This window comes from Triturus cristatus, chromosome 4_2 (assembly GCF_964204655.1).
Source record: "Triturus cristatus chromosome 4_2, aTriCri1.1, whole genome shotgun sequence".
In the NCBI taxonomy this organism is placed as follows: Eukaryota; Metazoa; Chordata; class Amphibia; order Caudata; family Salamandridae; genus Triturus; species Triturus cristatus.
In genome coordinates, this window is record NC_140586.1 from 116,987,442 (window position 1) to 117,008,548 (window position 21,107).

The 21,107-nt window shown below is 43.6% G+C and overlaps 1 protein-coding gene across 1 annotated transcript in view; it reads right to left on the reverse strand.

Moving 5' to 3' along the window:
- The window catches only part of LOC146833122 (intercellular adhesion molecule 2-like), a 51,359-nt gene extending 31,088 nt beyond the window's left edge, over positions 1-20,271 (reverse strand). Inside the window, exon 1 of the mRNA XM_085600746.1 lies at positions 20,053-20,271. Coding sequence (XP_085456872.1) covers positions 20,053-20,122 — 70 coding nt within the window. The 5' untranslated portion in view covers positions 20,123-20,271. The remainder of the gene's footprint in view (positions 1-20,052) is intronic.
- Positions 20,272-21,107: the final 836 nt, after the last annotated feature.

Consider the following 21,107-nt stretch of genomic DNA (forward strand, 5'->3'; position numbering starts at 1 on the left):
GCTGATAGGACGAGCAGTGTGCGACCAATTGGATTTGTGTTAATATTCAGGCTCTCTTGAGCCGGTGGGGCTGACAAGCTCATGGTTACGCACCTGAATGCCACGAGTGGTCATGGACCTGAGAACAATTTTTGGCAGCCTACGCAGCAACCCTACACACATGCCTAGTCCCGGCTGACGAGAGGTAATAACCTCGAAACACGTGTCCAGGGATGGCCAACGCGACTTTAATTTTGCTTAATACTCTGGCTGAGGCGCACTCGCTGATGCTTACTTCATGGACCATAATGCTTTGGGGTAACACGCTGATAGGACGAGCAGTGTGTGACCAATTGGATTTGTGTTAATATTCAGGCTCTCTTGAGCCGGTGGGGCTGACGAGCTCATGGTTACGCACCTGAATGCCACGAGTGATACTGGACCTGAGAACAATTTTTGGCAGCCTACGCAGCAACCCTACACACATGCCTATTCCCTGCTGACGAGAGGTAATAACCTTGAAACACGTGTCCAGGGATGGCCAACGCGACTTTAATTTTGCTTAATACTCTGGCAGAGGCGCACTCACTGATGCTTACTTCATGGACCATAATGCTTTGGGGTAACACGCTGATAGGACGAGCAGTGTGCGACCAATTGGATTTGCAATCTCTCAGAGTGCTTAGCGAAAGAGAAAAAAGAAGTGCTCTAAAAGTGAGCAGTGGAAGGATACAAGTCAGCCAATCTGAAGTATGGTAAAGAGCATATGCTCCAGAGGAGGGACAAATACAGGAAGAGGAAGTAAAGGCATTGAATAAAAAGCAAGAACATGAGAGTGACAATTAAGCCAACCAAAGGAAGCTGTTGGTGGGCTATAAGCCCAGCATAAGCTCTTAGTATAGCCCACAAAATATTTTCCCAACCAGATAGCTAAAAACGTTCTGGTAGGCGAGATTTAAAAAGTGTTAAAAGTAATGAAATGCATCAGTTAAGTAGCTTTTTAAATGCTTCTTAACTTTATTCATCATTCAGAAAGAGTTGTGTTCTCTGTTATGGGGTAAGGAAGCGCCTTCTAAACTAGTGAAGGGTATGGTATAGCACTATTATTTTTTTTCCAAAAAGCACCTCAACTGATGCACTTCAAAATATTTGCTATATATATTTTAAATATAACACCATTGCACCTGTTAATCCTAGTTAAAACGTTGCATTAAATGAAATCAGTGACTATGCAGTTACACAGTGCACAGTACAGAGTCGCCCAGTGTGAATATGTGTCATTTTCCATGTTTATTTAGGAGAGGATATTTGTGTGCAATATAGAGAGAGCATTGGTGTAAGACGTGGGGAGCAAGAACGGGCTTCTTTCGTGATGTGTGTCAGAATCTGGCCTGGTATATGATTTACACTTTTGTGAGTGGACACCTTGCACCAGTCCAGACAACCCTTATGGTGATTTAAGAGGTCTTAGACAACCTTAGAAAGCTCTCTAAGTGGAGCTGTGGAGAGCAGCCTTCAGGCTTAGTCCAGAAGGAGTGTATAGAAGATTGTTTTACCAGAGTGCAATCTTATAGTATAGGTTAAGTGAAAAAGAACCACACAAGGTATTTATAAAAATATGTATTTATTATATAATACTCTCTAACACATACAAATATCTCATACCCGGATCTATGCACAATGCACACAACACTTTGCAAAGAAACACAGTAAATAGCACGTAATACACTGTGGACCCCGGGGGGGAACAAAACATATACTAAGAAAGTGGTATAAGAACCCCGACTTGGGTCAAGACAATGTCGCAAGGACACAGAAGTGCTGGGGACTCAAGGAAGCACCCAAGGTGAGTGACTAGGAACCCCATGGAGAGCGTGTGCAGTGTGGGAACACGGCCGTGTGCTCCGTACAAGTCTACGTGTGAGTTGCGGTTGGATTTTTAAAGATTAAGGACCCTTCCAAGTGGACCCTGAAGGAATCCTGTGGAAGACAGAAGGCTGGAGTGTCACCCGACAAGTGAATACCCTAGTAACCATGGTACCTACACCAGGGAAGTGTCCGTTGGAATCCGAAGGTGGATTCTTGTTCAGAGGTACCTGCAAGCAGAGGCGACAGAGACTATGTCACTCAGGAGTGACCAGAAGTTCTGGAAGACGAATGTCCACCGATGTCGGGAGTTGCAGGAGATTTGACGAGGCCCTTGACTCTGCAGCTGTGAGGACCAGGTGACACTGAGGAAGCTCAGGAGCTGTGCACGAGCTGTCCCACGAAGGATGTCGAGTGCTGAAGGGTCGGTGTCCGGCAGGAGCACCACAAACCTTGGCAAATGCAAACAACGACTTGTCAAGTACTTCACAAGAAGAAGGAGAAATGTCTTTTATCTGTCTTTCATGCTGCAACAAACGCAGGAGCTGAAGAAGGAGCAAGGTCGTGACCAGCAAGATCCAGGAGACTCACCACAAGCAAGGGAGTCAGGGCAGGCCCGAGCAATTAGGGAAGCCCAAGAGAAGCAAAGGTGACCCTCAAATGGATCCACAGGCCAGAGGCACTGGAGTCGCGAGAGTACCTCAAGAAGCTCACCAAAAAATCCAGGCCACGATGCACACGATGTGGTGTGGCTGAAGATTCTGATCACAGGAGATACTCGAGTTTGGGGCTACTTGGAGCCCGAAGATCTTCTTGGAAGGAAGCCAAAAAGCCTTTGCAACTGCAAGTTGACAAGGTGCACAGGGGTTTGGTTATTTTAACCCCCACGAGGGATACTGGCCTAAAACTTGGTGAGAGGGCAGGGCAGACCTCAGGAGCTGTGGAAAACCATCACCTGTGTTGCAGAACCTTTCAGAGTCCGGCGGAGCTCAGGATCAGCAGACCAGTCGGCTTAGTTGCGGTGTCTGAAAATGCAGGGGAGTGACTAGTTCAATCCAAGGGAGATTCATTCAGGTGTCTTTGATGCCCCCAGGCCTTGGAAGATTCCTGTATGGTGCAGAGGAACAGACGATGCAGCAGACTGGAAGGGAGACTAAGTCGAGCCCAAACAAAGTCCAGCGCAGTCCAGAGTGCCCAGACAGTAGAAGAAGAAGTGGTGTCTGATCTGAATCTTATCCCACAATGAATCTAGGGACCCACCCATAGGTAAGCCCTTAAGTACCCTCAGGAGAGGCTTGGGACGATTTGGAGGGGGGGATCCGGACAGTGGGTAGGTTACTACCATGTCCTTTGTCCAGTTTTGTGCAAGAGTGGGAGCCAACGCCTCCCAGGACTGGTTTGAACTGGACTATGCATGGGGACACCAAATGTGCCTCTCATGCAGACTGAGTGGCACTGGCAAGCGCACCTACCCTGCCCCAAAACACTAAATCCTGTCTGGGAGGTGGTCACACCTCCCTGCGACAGGATGGCTATTGTTCTGCCTTCCCCTGATCGAGCTTGACTCAGCAGCAGGAGGGAAGAATCGTGTCTCTGGTCAGCAGCAACCATTTTGTGCTGTCCGGGTCTGGAAGAATGGTATCGGAGGCATGGAGAGCCTAACGGAGGGCTCTTCCAGTGCTTGGTGTGGGGGTATGATTCCAACATGCTTGATACCAAAGATAATAGGATTCGTTGCAGCAAGTTTCGAGATGGTCATCGTGTAATTACACAGTGTCCCTCTATATGGTATATAGCTACTTCACTGACAACCTGAGAGAATGTACTCCATAGGCTGTAGGGGTGTCCTGCTCATGCAGGGGCTCCCTCTCGCATTGAACCAAGCACCCTGCCTTCAGGATTGTAAAGGCCTTCTATAGAGGTGACATAGGTTTTAAGTGCAGTGACCCTAGATATAGGAAACCTTTATCTTTAGTAAGCGGTGCTAGCACCAGCTTACACAGGCTGCAATGGCAGGCCTGTAGTTCCATTTTGAATGGTCTCCCATAGGTTGCATAAGGCATGCTTCAGCCCATGGGGGACATCTGGGGGGTACCTATGCCCTGGGTACCTTAGTACCATATATTAGGGGTTTATAAGGGTACCTCAGTAGCCAATCTGGGATGTACCTAAGTACTGAACATAACAATTTAGGGATAAAGCAGATAGACTGGTGCCCTGATTAGCAGATTCCCAGTCAGACCAGTCAATAACAGCTTAGCACCAGGCAAAAAGTGGGGGTAACCATAGAAGCAGATCCTACTTTCCCACAATGTGGCACATATGTAATTGTAGCTACGCCTGAGCCATAACAAGGATGAGTGACAAATATAGCCACTTTCACTTATTCACACCATTGTTGTGCTTGTTTGATGTCTGGATTTATTATGTGGCATAAATGGGAGCGGTTTTGTTGTGGGTGTGATGACCTTATTGCTGGGATATTGGATATACATGTAAGCTTGAAGTGTAAGCAAGAGGAGGGAGATATTCATTCTCATATGCTGCTGTCTACCATCTATATGTGGGTGACAGGCTCTAGTATGTGCGGTTGCAACAGTCTTCAACCAAGGACAGGACTGGGAACCCAAAGCCGCCCTTGCAATTTTGTCCGGCAAGGGAGGGGAGGGATAGTGGGACTTGCAAGTGTGAAACACTGCTGCCTTTGTTACTGGGGACTGATATTGCACCAGCATAGCAAAACCGTCCTCCAGTAACAAAATCAGCACCACTACTGCAAAACTAGCCCCCACCCTTCCAGCCTCCCGGGGAAAGGCCCGATGCCCACTATGGCCAGTCCGGCCCTGTCTGGCAATGTTTTGGTTTAAGAGTGCCATCTCTAAGGGACAACCAGTTCTTAACTAACTTACTGAATGCTGTGGCGTCTTAGTTGTTTCTTATCTTTGCCAAGAGTTAGTTTCAGAATATTTTTTGCTGAAATAAAGAAAGATGTTCTGCCAATGTGCATCTTCTTAGCCGGAAGGAGTCAGTAAAGGGCCAGTGTGATGGCAAGTTTTAGTCTCTGTATATTGCTAAAGTTTCATTTGGATTCCTCAGTGGACAATGACATTGCTTTGAAGAAAGAGTTTCTGGTTATGAGTATCCATTGAAATGTTTGAGGAGCGGGAGTAAATTGGTTACAAAAGGCATAAGTGGAGTAATTATCTTGCCGCTGCATTCTTTGCAGTCTTCTGAGTAGGTACTTTCCTAATGTGAGGATCTCAACTTTGGATGAGTCACTTTTAAGTGGTTGGTTAGCACCCACTGTTCAATGGCTTAGAGGCAGTGGCCTAGGCCGGAGCAGTCTTAGTCAATTTGATCCACAAGAAAATGACCTGTGTGCTGCCCCTTTAGCTGTAACAGGTTAAACTGAAGAACTTAGTTCTGGTAATGGGCAGGGGTACATGTTGAAGAAGAATGGAGATATTTATAGAACCTTGTGACACCTTAACAGTAATGTGAAATGAAATTGATGCGAATAATGGGAGCAAGACGATGCTTTAAAATTTGGTAAGAGGTAGGAAGAGAGTTAGTCTAGGATGGATCCTTGTAGGCCAAGATCTTCTAGCCTTGGCAGTACTGTACAGAAATGGGCTGCATCAAATGTTGCAGACAGGTCCGGATGGGGTGTATGACAATTATATTGCTTTCCGATGTGCTCTGCCCTGATTGTAACCAGTTTGAAAGTTGGGGAGTGTGTTATTTCCTTACAGGAAGTTGGGGATTTGAGTCAATGCAACCCTTTTAATTAGTCTGCATTGCTTGTCTGAGATTGGGTGGCAGCCGGCTGAATCAACCTAGTTAAGGATCTTCGTTATGACTGGCTTTATGTAAGAAGTATTTCGGTCATTAGAGAAGATGGCTGAGTTTAGCAAGTTGTTGATGAAGATTCTGGCTTAGATGGCATTGATAGTGGAGAGTTGAAACTCCTTGGAAGCTAGAGGTTAACATTATCCAAAGGGAAGCCAGATGGAATGCTGGACTTGATTAATTCCTTGAATTGTTTGAGGGAGTAGCTGGCAGGCTGCCATAATGTATTGTCTTACAGAAGACATTGGCTTATGCCTTGGAGTTTGAGGATAGAGGTTGCAGGGACACCTCTGAGATATTGCTTCAGGGGATTTAGTTTCATGACAAAATGGTCTGCAAGCACATCTCAAAGGGCTAAGTGTAGTGTGATCCTGGAAGGAGTGTAGGCTGGGTTTTTGAATTATGAAAATACCCTGCACAAATCCTCCTATAGGCATTATACTTTGAAGTGCCAATAGGAGTAGTAACCTTTTTGCTTTCTTTGATTTCCCATATGTAGATATTTATGTGACAATGGAAGAGGAGCTTCCTGTTGCAGTAATTTGTCTTGTTTTATTGATGCTCCAAGGTTCTGTTTCTGCCTTCAATTTCTTTTCATTTGTGCTGTACCAGAATATCTTCAATCATGGTTTGAGTATGATTAGGTCTTGTGTGGTGTAAGTTAGTTGAAGTGAGGTCTTGTGTGGTGTAAGTCAGTTAAAGCCCTTAAACCGCCTTCAGTTCTATTATGTGTATTAATAGGACGCGGTGAGGTAAGAGGTGAATGAGATGAATTTGAACTTTTTCCAATGCTTGTAGAAGGCCTTGTAGCTGCTGACCTTGTACTGATAGACAGGTAAAAATCAAATTAAAATAGGTGTTTGTTCCCCAAGATGACTGGAAGATTTCCAATGACTTTTGAAGAATCCTGTGGAAAAAAACATTACGTCAAATGTATGTCCATCTAAGGCTGTTGGTCTGGAGACAACTTTAAGAAGTTGAGAGTGCCTAGGTTTGATAGGCAGGCTCTTTTTTTTAGAGGGTTTTAGCTACTCAAACCAGATGTTATAGTCCCCCAGGAAGGAGATTGTTATGGGTTTCGGTCACATTGAGGACAGAGGATGCCAAGTTGTTCGAGTCAGGCCTGCACAACCGTAGGAATGAGCAAGTGAAGGTAATTAAGCAGCAGATGTAAAGTGATTTGCATTCCGTGGAAGACACATCTTGGAAACTGTACAAAAAGGGTACCCAGATTAAAGATGCACTTCCGTGGCTCACTAACGGCAGAATGCACTATACATATGATGATAACATAACAATTCACCTTGACAGGATAGTTACTAAAGGTACAGATTTTGCACTGGTAATAGACCACATTATTTCAGCTACTCACGGATGACAACTTTATTCTTGCACTGCACATCCATGCAATTGATATGTCTTGGTTACATTTAAAGTACTTTTCCAAAAATTGATGGGTCTGATTTTTTCATTTTTTACTATCCATATCGGTGGGCCATGCAGATCAGTTTTTTAACCTTTAGACTTCTGCAGATCCTGCTGAATAACAACTTGAAGTCAGGGTGTCCCTCAAACCCATTTCAACAATTACAACTTAATACACAAAAATACACAACTTCACAATATGTGAGCTCAGCACATCTACTTTCCTCTACAACTTCATCTTTAAATATGAGAGGAACTACACATCAGCCTAAGACATAGGTTCTATTCACACATTAGCAGGTAGCCATGTCTAATGAGAGCTCTTAATAGAAGTGATGGGAAAAGTTACAACTTTATTGACATTTGCCTCAGACAGACACAGGGTAGCATTCAAGCTTGTTTTGATTAAAGCTGGAGACTAGATATGGGTCTTTGTGTCAAAAGGTGACAAAGACAGAGATTGCATTAAAGTCAGAAAACAGGGTGCTCACGACAGAATACATACTTCCTGCTGGGAAGCAGTACTCTACATGTGGAAGTATTTCTGATCTGCTGAACAGTGCAGGTATACCCTCTCTACAATTCAAGAAGTGTAGATTCTTGGAAGCCTAGAGGTGACAGGCTGCGGGCTACAGGTTAAGATTATATGTTCATGTAAAGTGTAGTCAAACTTGATGCAGTTTTGAGACATTTGTACTGCTAAAAACCCTTGCTGTGTGACAGAGAATAAACAAAGAGGAAGGATTGTTGGATGATAATGAAGGGGAGAAGTGCAGTAGTGCCTATGTACTCTTAATCACTTTTTCATCAGTGGCTCCTTAGTTTTTCACACTGTCGCTATGCACAGAGCAACCCAGGGCATTAGCGAGAGACAGACAGAGAAAATACGAGAGAGAGATGAAGACAGAGAGAGAGACATAGCGAAAGACACTCAGCAACACAATGAGAGTGCAAGAAATCATATTGTAATAAAGTAAAGAAAATGTTGACTTACAATTGTAGCACATGGGAACTTTAGACTGTTGCTTATTTGTATTCCTCCTTGTCCCACCATAATACCTCCTCAAAACACTGAGGAAGGGGAACATTTAAAAAGAGAGCCAAGCAGACAGCAAGAGGAGGCACAAGAAATGAGGGAATGAGGAAGAAGCCTTATGGATAGAGCAGGACTTCAGAAAGAGTTGGTAGCTCTCTGGGCAGGGCAATAGTGTGTTATGCGTAGCTGCCATAGGCATTAGGTCAACAGGAGGGGAAGGAAGGAAATTCAGAAGTATTGAGGGAAGGGATCAGGAGAGGGAAGGCGGTACATTTCGATATGACAGTTCATTGTGAGAAGAATGGAGATGGCAGAGACTTACAAAAAAGGTAAAATGTTCAAATGATATTAGGGAAAAACAAAAAAGCCCTCGGGAGGCTGCCCACCCGCTTCACAGTGTCTTATGGCAGACTTCTCATAATCTTCCTTCTTAATAGTTATTTTTAACAGGAGAGGGTGCAGGAGGGATAGTTGGAAGGTGAGCTGGGATTCTGATAATGACATAGGCCATCAGGGTAAGACATGTCATGTATTTAGCAATGGTTTAGGGTGTGGGAGTGTGAAGGATAAATTAGCAGGAGGGATAGTGCTTGGAAGGGATAACACTAAGGGGCTGAATACGAGTTTGGCGGTGCGGCGGCAGGACCGCCTAATTTGGCCATCGGGCCCCGCTCCACTGGGCAAAAACATAAATTAAAGGAGAGGGGTGCCATGTGGTGCCCCCACTCTCCGGGCCTCAAAGTGGCCCTGGTGAACCCATCCCCCGGGGCCCTAACCCATTACAAACAGGAAGGGAGGCCACGCTGCACCCCTCCTTGAGCGATTATAGCCTCCAGGGAGCCCACCCTTGTGGCAGCAATATGCCAAAGAGGGGATAGGGTCCACATGGCTCCCCTCCCCGAGCCATTATAGGACCTGGGGACCCAATCCTCTGGGGCCAGCTCATATGTTGTGTCCTGGGGACCCTACTCCTAGGACACAGCAGTTTCCCTGCCTGCACCGGCATGGGCAGGGAAACCTGTGGTTGCTCCTGCATGACAGGAGCATTTTTTAATCTCCAGCTACATGGGAGCAAACACAAAGTCTGCTCCCAGCCGAGGGTAGCTTTAAAAATGTTCCCTCTGGCTGGGAGCAGACTTGAGATCTGTTTCCCTGCCCACACTGATGTGGCAGGGAAACAGATTAACAGATTGCTCCCGACCAGAGGGAGCAGCATTAATAGCTGCATGTGGGGAGCTGGCTGGGGCTGTGAGGCCTTGGGGCTCCCCCCGCAGTACTCCACGAGTGTATGGTGGGTGCCCTGGGTGGGCACAAGTGCACCCACCTTTAAGTAATGCGGATCCCAGAGGATGGTGTCCCCGGGGCTGATAATGCTCGGGGAATGGTGCCACGAGGCCCTCCTCCACTTTATGTGAAGTAGTGGCCCTGGTGGATGGGGTCCCCATGGCCTAATGAGGCTCAGGAGGAGGGCCAAGGAACCCCCCTACCCATTCATAAACAAGCATTTGCAATGCAATAGGTCTTGCATTTAAGCGAGACCTATAGCATTTCAAATAGTAGACATCTCAAACAAAGGGAGGGAGGGCAGGGGGAGGGGAGAAGGCACGGACAACGGGAGGGAGGGCAGTAGGGGGAGGGGAGAAGCCACAGACAATGGGAGGGAGGGCGGACAGGGGGAGGGCGAGAAGGCACGGACAACGGGAGGGCGGATGGGGGAGTTACGGACAATGGCAGGGCGGGGAAGGGGAGAAGGCATGGACAACGGGAGGGAGGGCGGGGGGTATAAGGCATAACAACGGGAGGGAGGGGGGAGTAAAGAAAGCACCAAAGCATGTTGTGCCTGCAGTAGGAGAACCTCATTAAAGAAAATAGTGCTCACAGTCTAAATAACACCTACCATGTAACAAACAAAGTAAAGGGGCCCGTCAAAATGGGAGGTGACAAATGAAGCAGAGGCGGTACTAAGGAGGGACTAACAAGCCTATTGACGAATCAGGAGCCAGCATTTAGGACGGACAATGACACAACCCAATGGCAGATATGGGCAGAGAGTGGGCGGGCTTCTATTTCCTACTCCTCTACAGTAAGTCTCGCAGAGCAGCGCATGTCCGCTGGCTCTAGGCTCGACCTAAAAAAAGGCCCTGTGGGATGGGATCCCCAAGGACTAATAAGGTGTGGGATTGGGGCCACATGGCCCCCCCTCCCCTTTAAAATAAATAAGGCCCTAAGGAATGGGCCCCCAGGGCCCCAAATAGGCTCAGGGAGGGGGCGTACCCTCCTTTTATTAATTACTCAGCCAGGGGGCATGGGGTACCTGGAGCCTGATAAAGATCAGGGGAGGAGAGCTGCATGGCCAGGCCCTGTGGCCAAACAGTGTGGGATCAGCTGCCTACCCTACTGCTCAGCATGGGGTTGGCTGCATGCAGGGGCTGGCCACAGGCCGTGTGCGGCAAGAGTTGGGTTTACGTATGGTAAGAAAATACTCCTTTACTTAAAAAAAATTCTAGAAATTCCCTGAAGAAAAAGGTAAAGTGACGTTATAGTTAGCTAAAATGTTCAGTAACAACGTAATGTTTTCAACTCTAAAAACCACAGAAATTCACCAGTTATAGTTATTTCAAGTAACAATGACTTGTGCCTTAAGGTAACTATAACTCACACCCTTGCCATGCACTGCTAAATACTCCACATAGATTACATCACTCATGACATCTTCTATGACTCATTGCAACATCACTGTAACATTTGCACTTAAATTATTAATCAAACCCCCCAGGATATTGCGGCATGGATTAGCAAATTTAGCGGCATAAATATGGAAATTTAGCGGCACAAATATTGAAATTTAGCTGCGTTTTTGCAGCACTTTATTTTACAAATAATCATTCATTTTCAGCCTGAAATCAATGGGAACAGTTTTAGCAGAGTATTCCACTTTGAAATAGGCATGTTTAAAGTGTCTGCTGCTCTACGGAAGCACAGCTCCAGTCCTAACCTCGTGGGAGGGAGCTGTATTTCTCCCTGGGATGTTCTAGTGCCCATGTATGCACCCCTGCAGGGGTAACAAGCGCTATATAAAGGCAAACCTTTTTCCCTCTTCTATTTATTTTATTCATTTATATATTTATATAGCGCACTACTACCCGGGGGCATCTAGGCGCTTGAGGAGGTAGCCCACAGAGCAACTGCGTGATGTAGGAACCAGTGCTTACCAAATTACAGTGTAGAGCCATGTCTTCAGTCCCTTTCTAAAAGACAGAAAATCTGTGGAATTTTTTTAAGCTTGTTCCACCATCTAGTAGTGATATTCAAAAAGCTTTTATCACCCCCTCTCTGAAGGCGGGAAGATGGTACCCTCACCAGCTTCAAAGAGGCTGAGCGGAGTGGGCGAGCCGGTATATGCCATTGGAATCGTTTAATTTGGTAAGTGGGACCCGAGTTCTGTAAGGCCTTAAATGCAATCCACAATGCCTTAAACCTAATTCGCTTCTCAATCGGCAGCCAGTGCAAGGTGTTTAAGGCTTGTTTGGCAGATGCATATTTGGACAGACCGAAGAGCAATCTGGCGGTGGAATTCTGAAGAACCTGCAGTTTTATTATTACTGATTGATTTGCTCCAACCAGCAATCCATTGCAATAGTCGAGTTTAGACAGCACTAAGGCTGCCCCCACTGTTTTCTGCAGTCCCGCCAGTATGAATGACAGAATTTTCTTCAAGATTTTTAAAGTGTAATAGATGGATGCAGTAAGTTTGTTTACATGGTGACAGAGGGAGAGGGAAGTGTCTATGAATTTTTTGCCTTAGTGACTGGTGTTGGGAGAGTCCCCAGCTCTGTTGGCCACCACTCTGAGGACCAGAAAGATGTGTCTTTCCCAAAGAGTAGAACCTCAGGTTTATTTGAGTTTAATTTGAGACAGTTCTCGGCCTTACAGTCACTGACACATCTCATGCACTCCTGAAAATTCTGAGCTGTTTTAGGATTGTTTCTCGAAATTGATACAATAATCTGGGTATCATCTGCGTATGATACTAATTCAAACCGATGAGTTTTGATCATACGTGCCCGGGGGGCAACATATATATTGAAAAGGGTAGGGCTCAATGATGAGCCCTGTGGCACCCCATATATATATATATGCACATATAAACACAAACACACTACATTAATACATTTTATAACTTGGTAATACAAAACAAAAGTATATACTTTGAGATATATCTAAAAATAATAATAAACATAATATAAGAATAAATAAAATTACTAAATAAACATAAATAAAATAAAACAACTAACAGTAATTAAGAAACACTATTTATATTGAAAGTCATAAAACAATTAACCTATTCAATAAAATGATTTAAATTAAAAACAATATTACTCACAGAAAATAAAAATGTACAACCAAAATGAAATTAAAATAACGTTTAAAATTAAATCACATAAAATAAATGTCAACAAATAAACAAGTGAAGAAAAATTCATACTGAATCAATTTAGACATTGGAGAGGTCTTATCCACTATTCCAACTCCAACCTATGCAACGGTAGGGAAAGAGTTGAAATCTTGATGGGTCAGATTTACTATTCCCACTCCAACCTGTTGGACTTTGGAGGGGTCAGATTTACTATTCCTGGGGTCAGATTTACTACTACCACTGCAATGTAAAGCAACAGTTGGGAAAGTGTTGGACTTCGGCAGGGTCCGATTACTATTCCTATTTTAAATAAATGCAAATATTGAAAACCAAACATAAAATGTAGATATATATAAAAATATATATATAAAAAATAGAAAAAGAAAAGGCTGAAGCCGCAGCATTTGTCATGTGATCAAGGCTCGTCTGAGCCAAAACACGTAATGGCTGCATCTCAATAAAATAATTTATGCACTCATTTGGTGGTCCGTGCCCGTTTGTAGGAGGAATCCGGGGAAGACAACGGAATCTAGCATATTTATACACACATGCACACACACATATAGTGTATATTTTATTAACTGTACAATTAATTAAAATCATTACAGTAAAAACAATCAGCATATAAAAGCTAAAACAGTGATACAAAACTTCAGTTTGTGATGAGTAAACTGTAACACCCCTCCCCAGTTCCCGCATGGTCGGCCTTCACCAGAATTTATGGTCATTATCATGGGGCCTTGCACATGTTCGTGATGCTCCCTTTAAGCCCTAAAAATGTACTGCGTTACAAAGCTCTGAACTGCATACTATGGCGCACTGGATGGCTATCGTGGAGTGGCACTCTCTTGGAGGGCATGCTAGAAGAGCACTGTCAACAATGCGTCATTAAAAAACCCCATCAGCTTTCTTCCCCAGAGTTTGCAGTGCTCTTTGCCAGTGTTTTACTACATTCGTTGGCGGCTTTTAGGGCAATCCTGATTTGATGGATAAATTTCGCCAGTCTCACTAGAGCCGTTGTGTTAGTGGTTGACAAACACAAAGCTGATGCTTCGCTACAAGACTTTATACCCTTGTTGATACAGATCGGGCGCAATAGTCGCCGGCAATCGTTGTTAAGGTTTGGGTTGGAAATTAGAATATGCAAGCAGGATTCCCTCTTGTAGGAGCACAGTCTACAGTTTATGGATTCCCCCCTTCGGGCCCATGCAGGGTTGAATTCCGCAATCCCTAATGTGATCAGCCTCATGAAAAGGATTTTGCTTTGGGCCTATGTAGTAAGAGCCTCGCATAAGTAGGGTTGTCCTTTTCCTGCCATGTAGGAATTGTTCAACAGATCTAAATGAAAGCTTCAACAGCGAGATTTGAGGTTGAGATCAAAGGAGATTTTGCGCACTTGTTTGTTGATAGCACTCTTCCAAGCGTTTAAGGGGATGTCCAGTCGCGGTATGCTTTCTTCCTCGATCTTCAATGTTTTGATTGCATTTCCTAGGCTAGTGTGCCAGGCCGAGCCTAGCCCCTCAAAGATAGATCTCAAATAATGTTTTAAGGAGTTAACCGGTGCCCTTAGTATCCTTAAGTATAACTTTATGATCTCCCCCTGGCATATCAGGTCTGGCCTCGCCAAGCCTAGCTCCAGTCTTAGCCTTGTTTTTCTTGCTGACCTCGGTATGTATAGCACTGACTTGTATGCCTTGACTTGGGCTGAATTAAGGAGAGCATCCAGTAACCCAGGGAAGGCAAGGTGACCGTAGCTGATTGCTGGATGAAGCTTCGCTCTTAAAACTGTCAGAATTGGACTGGCAGACGGACTGATCAGATGATGGCTTAGTTGTTTTAATTAATGTATAACCTTGCTGGCCTTGGAGCTCTCCTGTTTTAAATGTACATTCGCCTTGGCCCATTCTGTCAGCCAGACCCATAGATAGTTGTATGAGGCCACCGAGTTAATTTGCACATTTCCCATTTTCCCACTGTGCTTTCTTCTTCAGATGGTAGGACCCAAAAATTATGACCTTGGTCTTTCCTGTCAGGTTATTGATGATATTAAAGCGGTTTAATGCGTTTAGGGCTCTTTGTAGGCTCACATTCGTGTGGTCCATTATGGCTGTATCATCGGCGTATTGTAGCACCGGCAGATTCACATTTCCTAATCTTGGGGCTACTAGACTGGCTCCTTTTAGGGCTTCCTCTAAATCCGCAGTGTATAAATTAAAGAGGATTGGGGCCAGCACACATCCTTGCTGTAACCCGTTCTCCATGATTATTTTGGGGGAAACTGTGCAGGCACTGGTTTTGACCCGCACCCAGGTGTCTTCATATAATGATCTTATTGCCTTCAAAAGATTTGAGGGAATGCCCCAGTTTTCTAGCTTCCACCACAATCTTTTTCTTGAAGGTTGTGCTGTAATCCACGAAACAGCAAAAGAGTGGAGGATGGTTCTTCAGGGTTGCCTGGGCCGATAGGTGCGCTAGCGCCAGAACGTGGTCCATGGTTGATGAGTGTGACCTAAAGCCAGTCTGGTACAAGGGTATTATACTTCTCTCTTCGACCCACTTCTCCAGATCTTTCAATAGTAGACGGGCATATGCCTTGGCTTCCAGATCAAGCAGGGCAATGAGCCTATAATTCAATGGCTTTAGGCGATCCCCTTTTTTAAAAATGGGGACCAATATGGAACTCCCCTGGGACTCAGGGGTTATAGGGGTTATAGCTGTCGAGAAGGTGTAATTGAAGAGCGGGGTTAAAAGTGATGCTGGAATCCCGTTTGGCCCAGGAGCCCCGTCGTTCTTCATGCTCTTGATAGTCTTGATACACAGTTGGGTATTTATCCGGGCTGATGGAGTCCTGTGGGTGTGTGTTAACATTGTATAGTCAAATAAATACTTAAAAAGTGTTTACAATGTTAAAAAGAAAGATTATAAAAAATAAGATTAAAAAGTATTTATCAAGTAAAAATCATATACAAATATATACTAAAATTACTTCTACTCTACAACCCTAAAATCCCAAAAACCAACGAAAGCAATAGAACATATTACTAGGAAAAATTACAGTACCCAATAAATACAAATATAATAATACTATAACATTATTATATAAAAAATACTAAAATTGTATATATTTAATGAATATAAATATTATTTAAAACAAATAATTTATACAATCAGTATTCTAACCAGTTAACAGTTAAAACAATTAACTACCATAGTTTTCACAAAATATCTAACAAATAATTTTAAAACAAAATAATTGACATAACTAATAATCAAATTAGCCAATTAAAATGTATAAAATAAATAAAATACCTATAAAGAATTAGAAAATATATATTGAAGAAACTTCCCATCTTCCTCATCGATAAACCCAACAATCCACCAATAAGTAATTATATTAATATAAAATCAAAAAAGTATTTAAGCATATTACCAAAGCAAACATAAAATAAACTAAACTAAAAATAATTGCACATAATTAACATTGAAATAGTAACACAAAAAGTAATACAATAATTCCAATACAATATTCCATACAACTATTTATTTTATTTTTATTTATTTATTGTGTTTTATAAAAAGTGAACATGACCATCACGGTATCAGAGCACTGTACAGGGAGAGAGCTGGTGAGGGTTGAAGTGCAGAGAGAATAATTTAGGATACATTGTACGTAGAATTCGACAAGCAAAGTAAAACACAGTAAGATACAGTATCAAATAGGGGAAGATAAAAGTTTCAAAATAAATCTTTTATGCAACATGCCTTTCTATTAGTACGATTTTGACTTCCTTCTTGAAAAGCTTGAGTGAGGTAATTGCTCTTGTTGAGGGTGATGGGGATTTCCACATTTTTGGGCACAGACAATGAAAGTGCGACTGTGGGATTTCCTTTTTTGAATCTGGGTCGTTCAAGTATGAGGGATTTAGCACTTCTAGAATCCCGTCCGCTACGTGATAGCTTGATCCTATTTGCTATGCATTTAGGGCCAGAATTGTGAAGGGCTTTTTGTGTTATGCACGCCACCTTCAGTTGGATCCTGGCTTCAACTGGGAGCCAGTTGAGAGCTCTGAGTGATGGAGAGATGCGATTGTAGCGATATGTGCCAGGAAAGAGTCTTGCTGCTCTATTTATTGTCGCTTTGATAGAGGCTAGGATGGCTTTAGGTAGACCTATGAGTGTGGCATTCCCATAATCCAGTCTTGAGAGCACTAGCGATTGAACCACTGTTTTTATGTCTCCAGGTGGTATGAAGGATTTTAGTTTTTTTCGTTTTCTTAGAAGATGTAGATTAGCGCTTCAGCTGGCATCTTGTATGTGAGCCCGCATGTTCAGATTTGAGTGTATATTTAAAAAGACAACAAACACTTAAAAAAATATTTTTTTACCTGCAATATTTTTTCCCATGATATTCTTGCCATCATGCTATTTTTGATATGATATTTGTGTCCATGAATATTTTTGCAAAAATAATAAGGTTGTTCACTGCTTAAACTGTACTATTTGCTACCAGTTTTCCAAGATTTTGTCTTAGGGGAGAGTGCTCAAATATCACGTCAATGTTGTCTGCTATATTAACAACCTTTTCTCCATGTAACACAGTGCTGGTAAATAGAGTATGAGCAGAAACATAGCTGAGGAAATGTGCATAAAGTGGATGATTTGCTACCAATTTACCAAAATTTGTATTGGAGGGAAGAACGCTCAATTATCTTGTAAAAGTTATTTTTTATGTCCTGTTAGGATCTTGTAAATGGCATAGTGTGCTATGTGCTAAGGGTTGTCCCATAAACTGGCACCTGACATTCAACACTGTATTAGGCCTACTGCCTCAATGTGTATTAAAACAGAATATTTGCCATTGATTCTGTTAAATTTTCTTGAAGGAGAACTCCAAAACCCATTTAAGATGTATTACATCCAATCATGTCGGAAACTATTTACTAACCCATTGTGTTTTAAAATCCACTATTTACAACATATAGTCCAGTCCAGAAGAAAGACTCCCCGTGTTATGCATTGTGTGGAGTTCCATTTCTTGTTGCCAATGCGATGTCAAGATTTTAATTCCCCCTCACTTTGTCACTTCACGCTTTTTTCACTTATATGTGAGCACCTGAATATTATTTAGGTATTTTCAACTGTGTTTCGGTAATAAATACCTTCCTTTACAAGACAGTTTTGCCCCTGTACATTATTAGATACTCCCAACGTGATTATTTGTCATTGTAAAAGATTTCCATGATAGTGTCTCCCTTGGGGAGCACTAACTATATATATGGACCCTTAGGGCCACCTCTGAACCATATTTTTTTCCAAACATACAGTGCATTGGGGCAGGATGGATACCCAGCACTGTCTCGTCTTCTTTTATGGTATATTATTAGAGCTAACCATTCCAAACACGGGTTGTATTTCAGGCTATATCACCATCCAAGCATTTCAAAAGAAATCATATTTACTGAGAGTTGGACCATGAAGTACCACTGAATACAAAGTCAACATTCTATGTGTTCGAGAGCTTGGACATGGGGTAACCTCCCATGTCAGCAAAACAGTCGTCAGTTATACTAACAGTCTATTCTTCGAATAACATAAAATGCTATGTGCTGGTAAATGGAGTATGGAGAGAACAATAGCTAAAGAAATGTATTGATATAATATCATTGATAAAAATTAAGTGTTTCCAGTCCTAGCAAGATGCTGAGAGAGGGATTGAGGGGGGTCTTCCCATTTATAAACCTAGCCCAGCTGTTCTGTATGGCTCCCCATTGAGAATGATATCTTGCTGCTTCCAATGTCCAGTGCAGGATTCTGCCCTGGTACTGCCATGTACCTAAAAAAAATCCAAAATCCAGTGTTGCTTCCCTGCACATGTGCGAGTGAATGTGTGTTTGCGACTGAATCTCGCATAGCTGTTAGCCTAGTGTGTTTGCGAGTGTCAATGACAGTGAAAGCGAGTGAGAACCAATGAGATAAAGTGAGAGTATGAATAATTGAAAGAGAGGGCGAGAGAGTGAGTAAAGGAGTGTGTGTGAGTTAGAATGAGTGAAGGAGTGAGTCAAGGGTGTAGCTAGAAATAGTGCAGAAGGCGCAGCTGCACCAGGGCCCAGAGGCCTGAAACCTATTTATTAGAGCCAAGCACCTATACCTCAGGAGTTTAAATCAGAGCGCCATGCACACCAGTAGTTGTGAGTGAGGGCCAGTAACTGGGAAATAGTGAGTGTGTGTAAGTGTGTTTGTGAGTGAGAGAATCTGAGAGTGTGAGTGAGTGGATACATTTGTATGAGAGTGACAGTGAGTGGAAGTGAGTATGAGTCAAAATGAGTAAGTGTGACAGTGTGAGTTTGAGTGAGTGGGGGAGAGAGTAAGAATGAGGAAGAGAGTAAGAGTGAGAGTTAGTGTAAACGAGTGAGCGTGTAATTGTCTTATGCCTGTGAATCTGCTGCTGACCACGGCATACTCAAGATAATTCTTGAATTAGGAGACAAACAAGGCTACTTGCTGCCACTGGCATATTGGAGGGAACTGCTGGCATATAGAAAGGGCAACGATTTAAAAACACAGGCCCTGGCACAAAGGCAGTAATTATTGGCATACAGAGGACCTCTAGGGCAAAATGCTGGTGCTGGCATACTGGAGGTAATACTTGGCAACCAAGGGATATTGAGGGTGGGAGGTCTTGCTTGGCAAAGCAGACTTTAGGAAACTACTAGCTGTGACATACTGGAGATCATTGTTAACATATGTGGGCACTTATTATTTATGGACGGTATCAATGGAAACATTCTGGTTCTGAAGTATTCTATATGATTCTTGGCATAAGGGGGTTCCCATGACAAATCTTTGGCATTGGCACACTGAAATTTTTGTTAGCACATAGTAAGGGCAACTGCAATTATGTGATTCTGCAGGCTTTTCCACTTACTTATGGATTTGCAGCATTTGCCATATAATCCATAATCTTCAATATAATCTGCAGATTTTAACCAAAAAAATCTAACTCAAGCAGATCAAAATTTACTACAAATGTGGCAACGTGAGTTCCTGCGCGGTGGAAGGCCTCTCACAAAAGTTCACTAGTCATCTTTCAGAAGTTTACTGCTGCATTTGGTTGTTAAACAGGCACAAATGAGATGCAATCTTTGCCCAGACAGCGTTACCATGAGTAAAAATGTCAAAATAATAAAGTAATACTATAGCAAAACGTGATCATATTATGGCTCATAATTTGCCTTTTCTTGCCACATAATTGAGTCAACCATGTCGCATACTTGAGGCCCTCTCCCCCGCCTCAAAATTCTACTGGCCCTGCCTATACAGTTCACCGAAGGCAAAGTTTGAATTAAAAAAATGACATGAACCCGTGACAAGTATCATGAATCATGACCTACCACTTTCAGTGATCACCATCCGTCACACTCCGCCCCCTTCTCCACTAGCCCTCCGCTTCCTCCCCCTCCATCGCATACAGAGTACTCACCAGCAGCTACCCCTCGAGGGAGGATACTGGCACATGCCAATACGCACACCAGTCCGAGGGAGAACCCCATGGTCCTTGGCTTTGTCCAGCAGCGCGGATGAGTCTGCGGTCCTGTCAGTAACGGGACCCCGTTACACACCCCTGACCGCTCTAGGACAGGACCCGGGCAACTCCTCTACCGTTCCCTAGAAGGCCCGACGTTACTGATGTTCCGCCTACAGATCCCCCCGGCCCCTCCCTCGCCCCCACCGCCCCTCGAAGCAGAAGCTGACGGGCGTCTGGTGATTTCCCTTAAGCCTGCCGCTTGCCTCATGAGTTTTTTTCACGAGCACTTTCGCTTTTTGGCTTTTTAGGTGTCCACATTCATATTCAATTAAGAAGCCGTGTGATTTAGGGATCGAGCTGCTGACGGTAGATCCAGAAAATCTGACCCCTCCTCTGTATCGCATTGTGTGACCCTGGGGAGATCGGTTTATGATCGTCCGGAGCTTCTGTTGTAGGGCTTTGCAGGTGGCGCAATACGTCTTTATTCCGGTCGTGACCCGGTTTTTATGAGCTTTTATAGAAACCATCTGTGGAATCCGTAGTCCCGCCGCGCCCTTCCGAGGGAAACCTGCAAGTTTTAAGAATTGCACCTCTGCCGAGAAAGAAGTACAGGTACCCTCCCTCTCAAATAAGCAAGTGCAGGTACTCCGCCCCTGAAAGTACCAACCCATTTAAAGCCCTGGAACTATGATGTTTAATTAATTACAGTGCTTAATTTGTGCCAGGGTTTTTCGGTGCTCAGCAGCACCTATTTTAAGCACCGTCATTTATTTCTACCAATCCACCACATGGTAGCACTGTCAGCCTGTTTTGGGGCAGAGCTCAACCACAGATTATTACAAAATTCAATAGACATTTAGACTAAACAATACCTCGTCCAGGCCATTCTTACAGTTTTAGTGAGGTAACTTTTGAGTATTAATGAAGTACTCAATGGTTCTCGTGCAGGAAGTTTATTGAGAAGTACAGGACACAACCTCCAGTAGCTGTCTTCTTAGCAACGCCTGCCC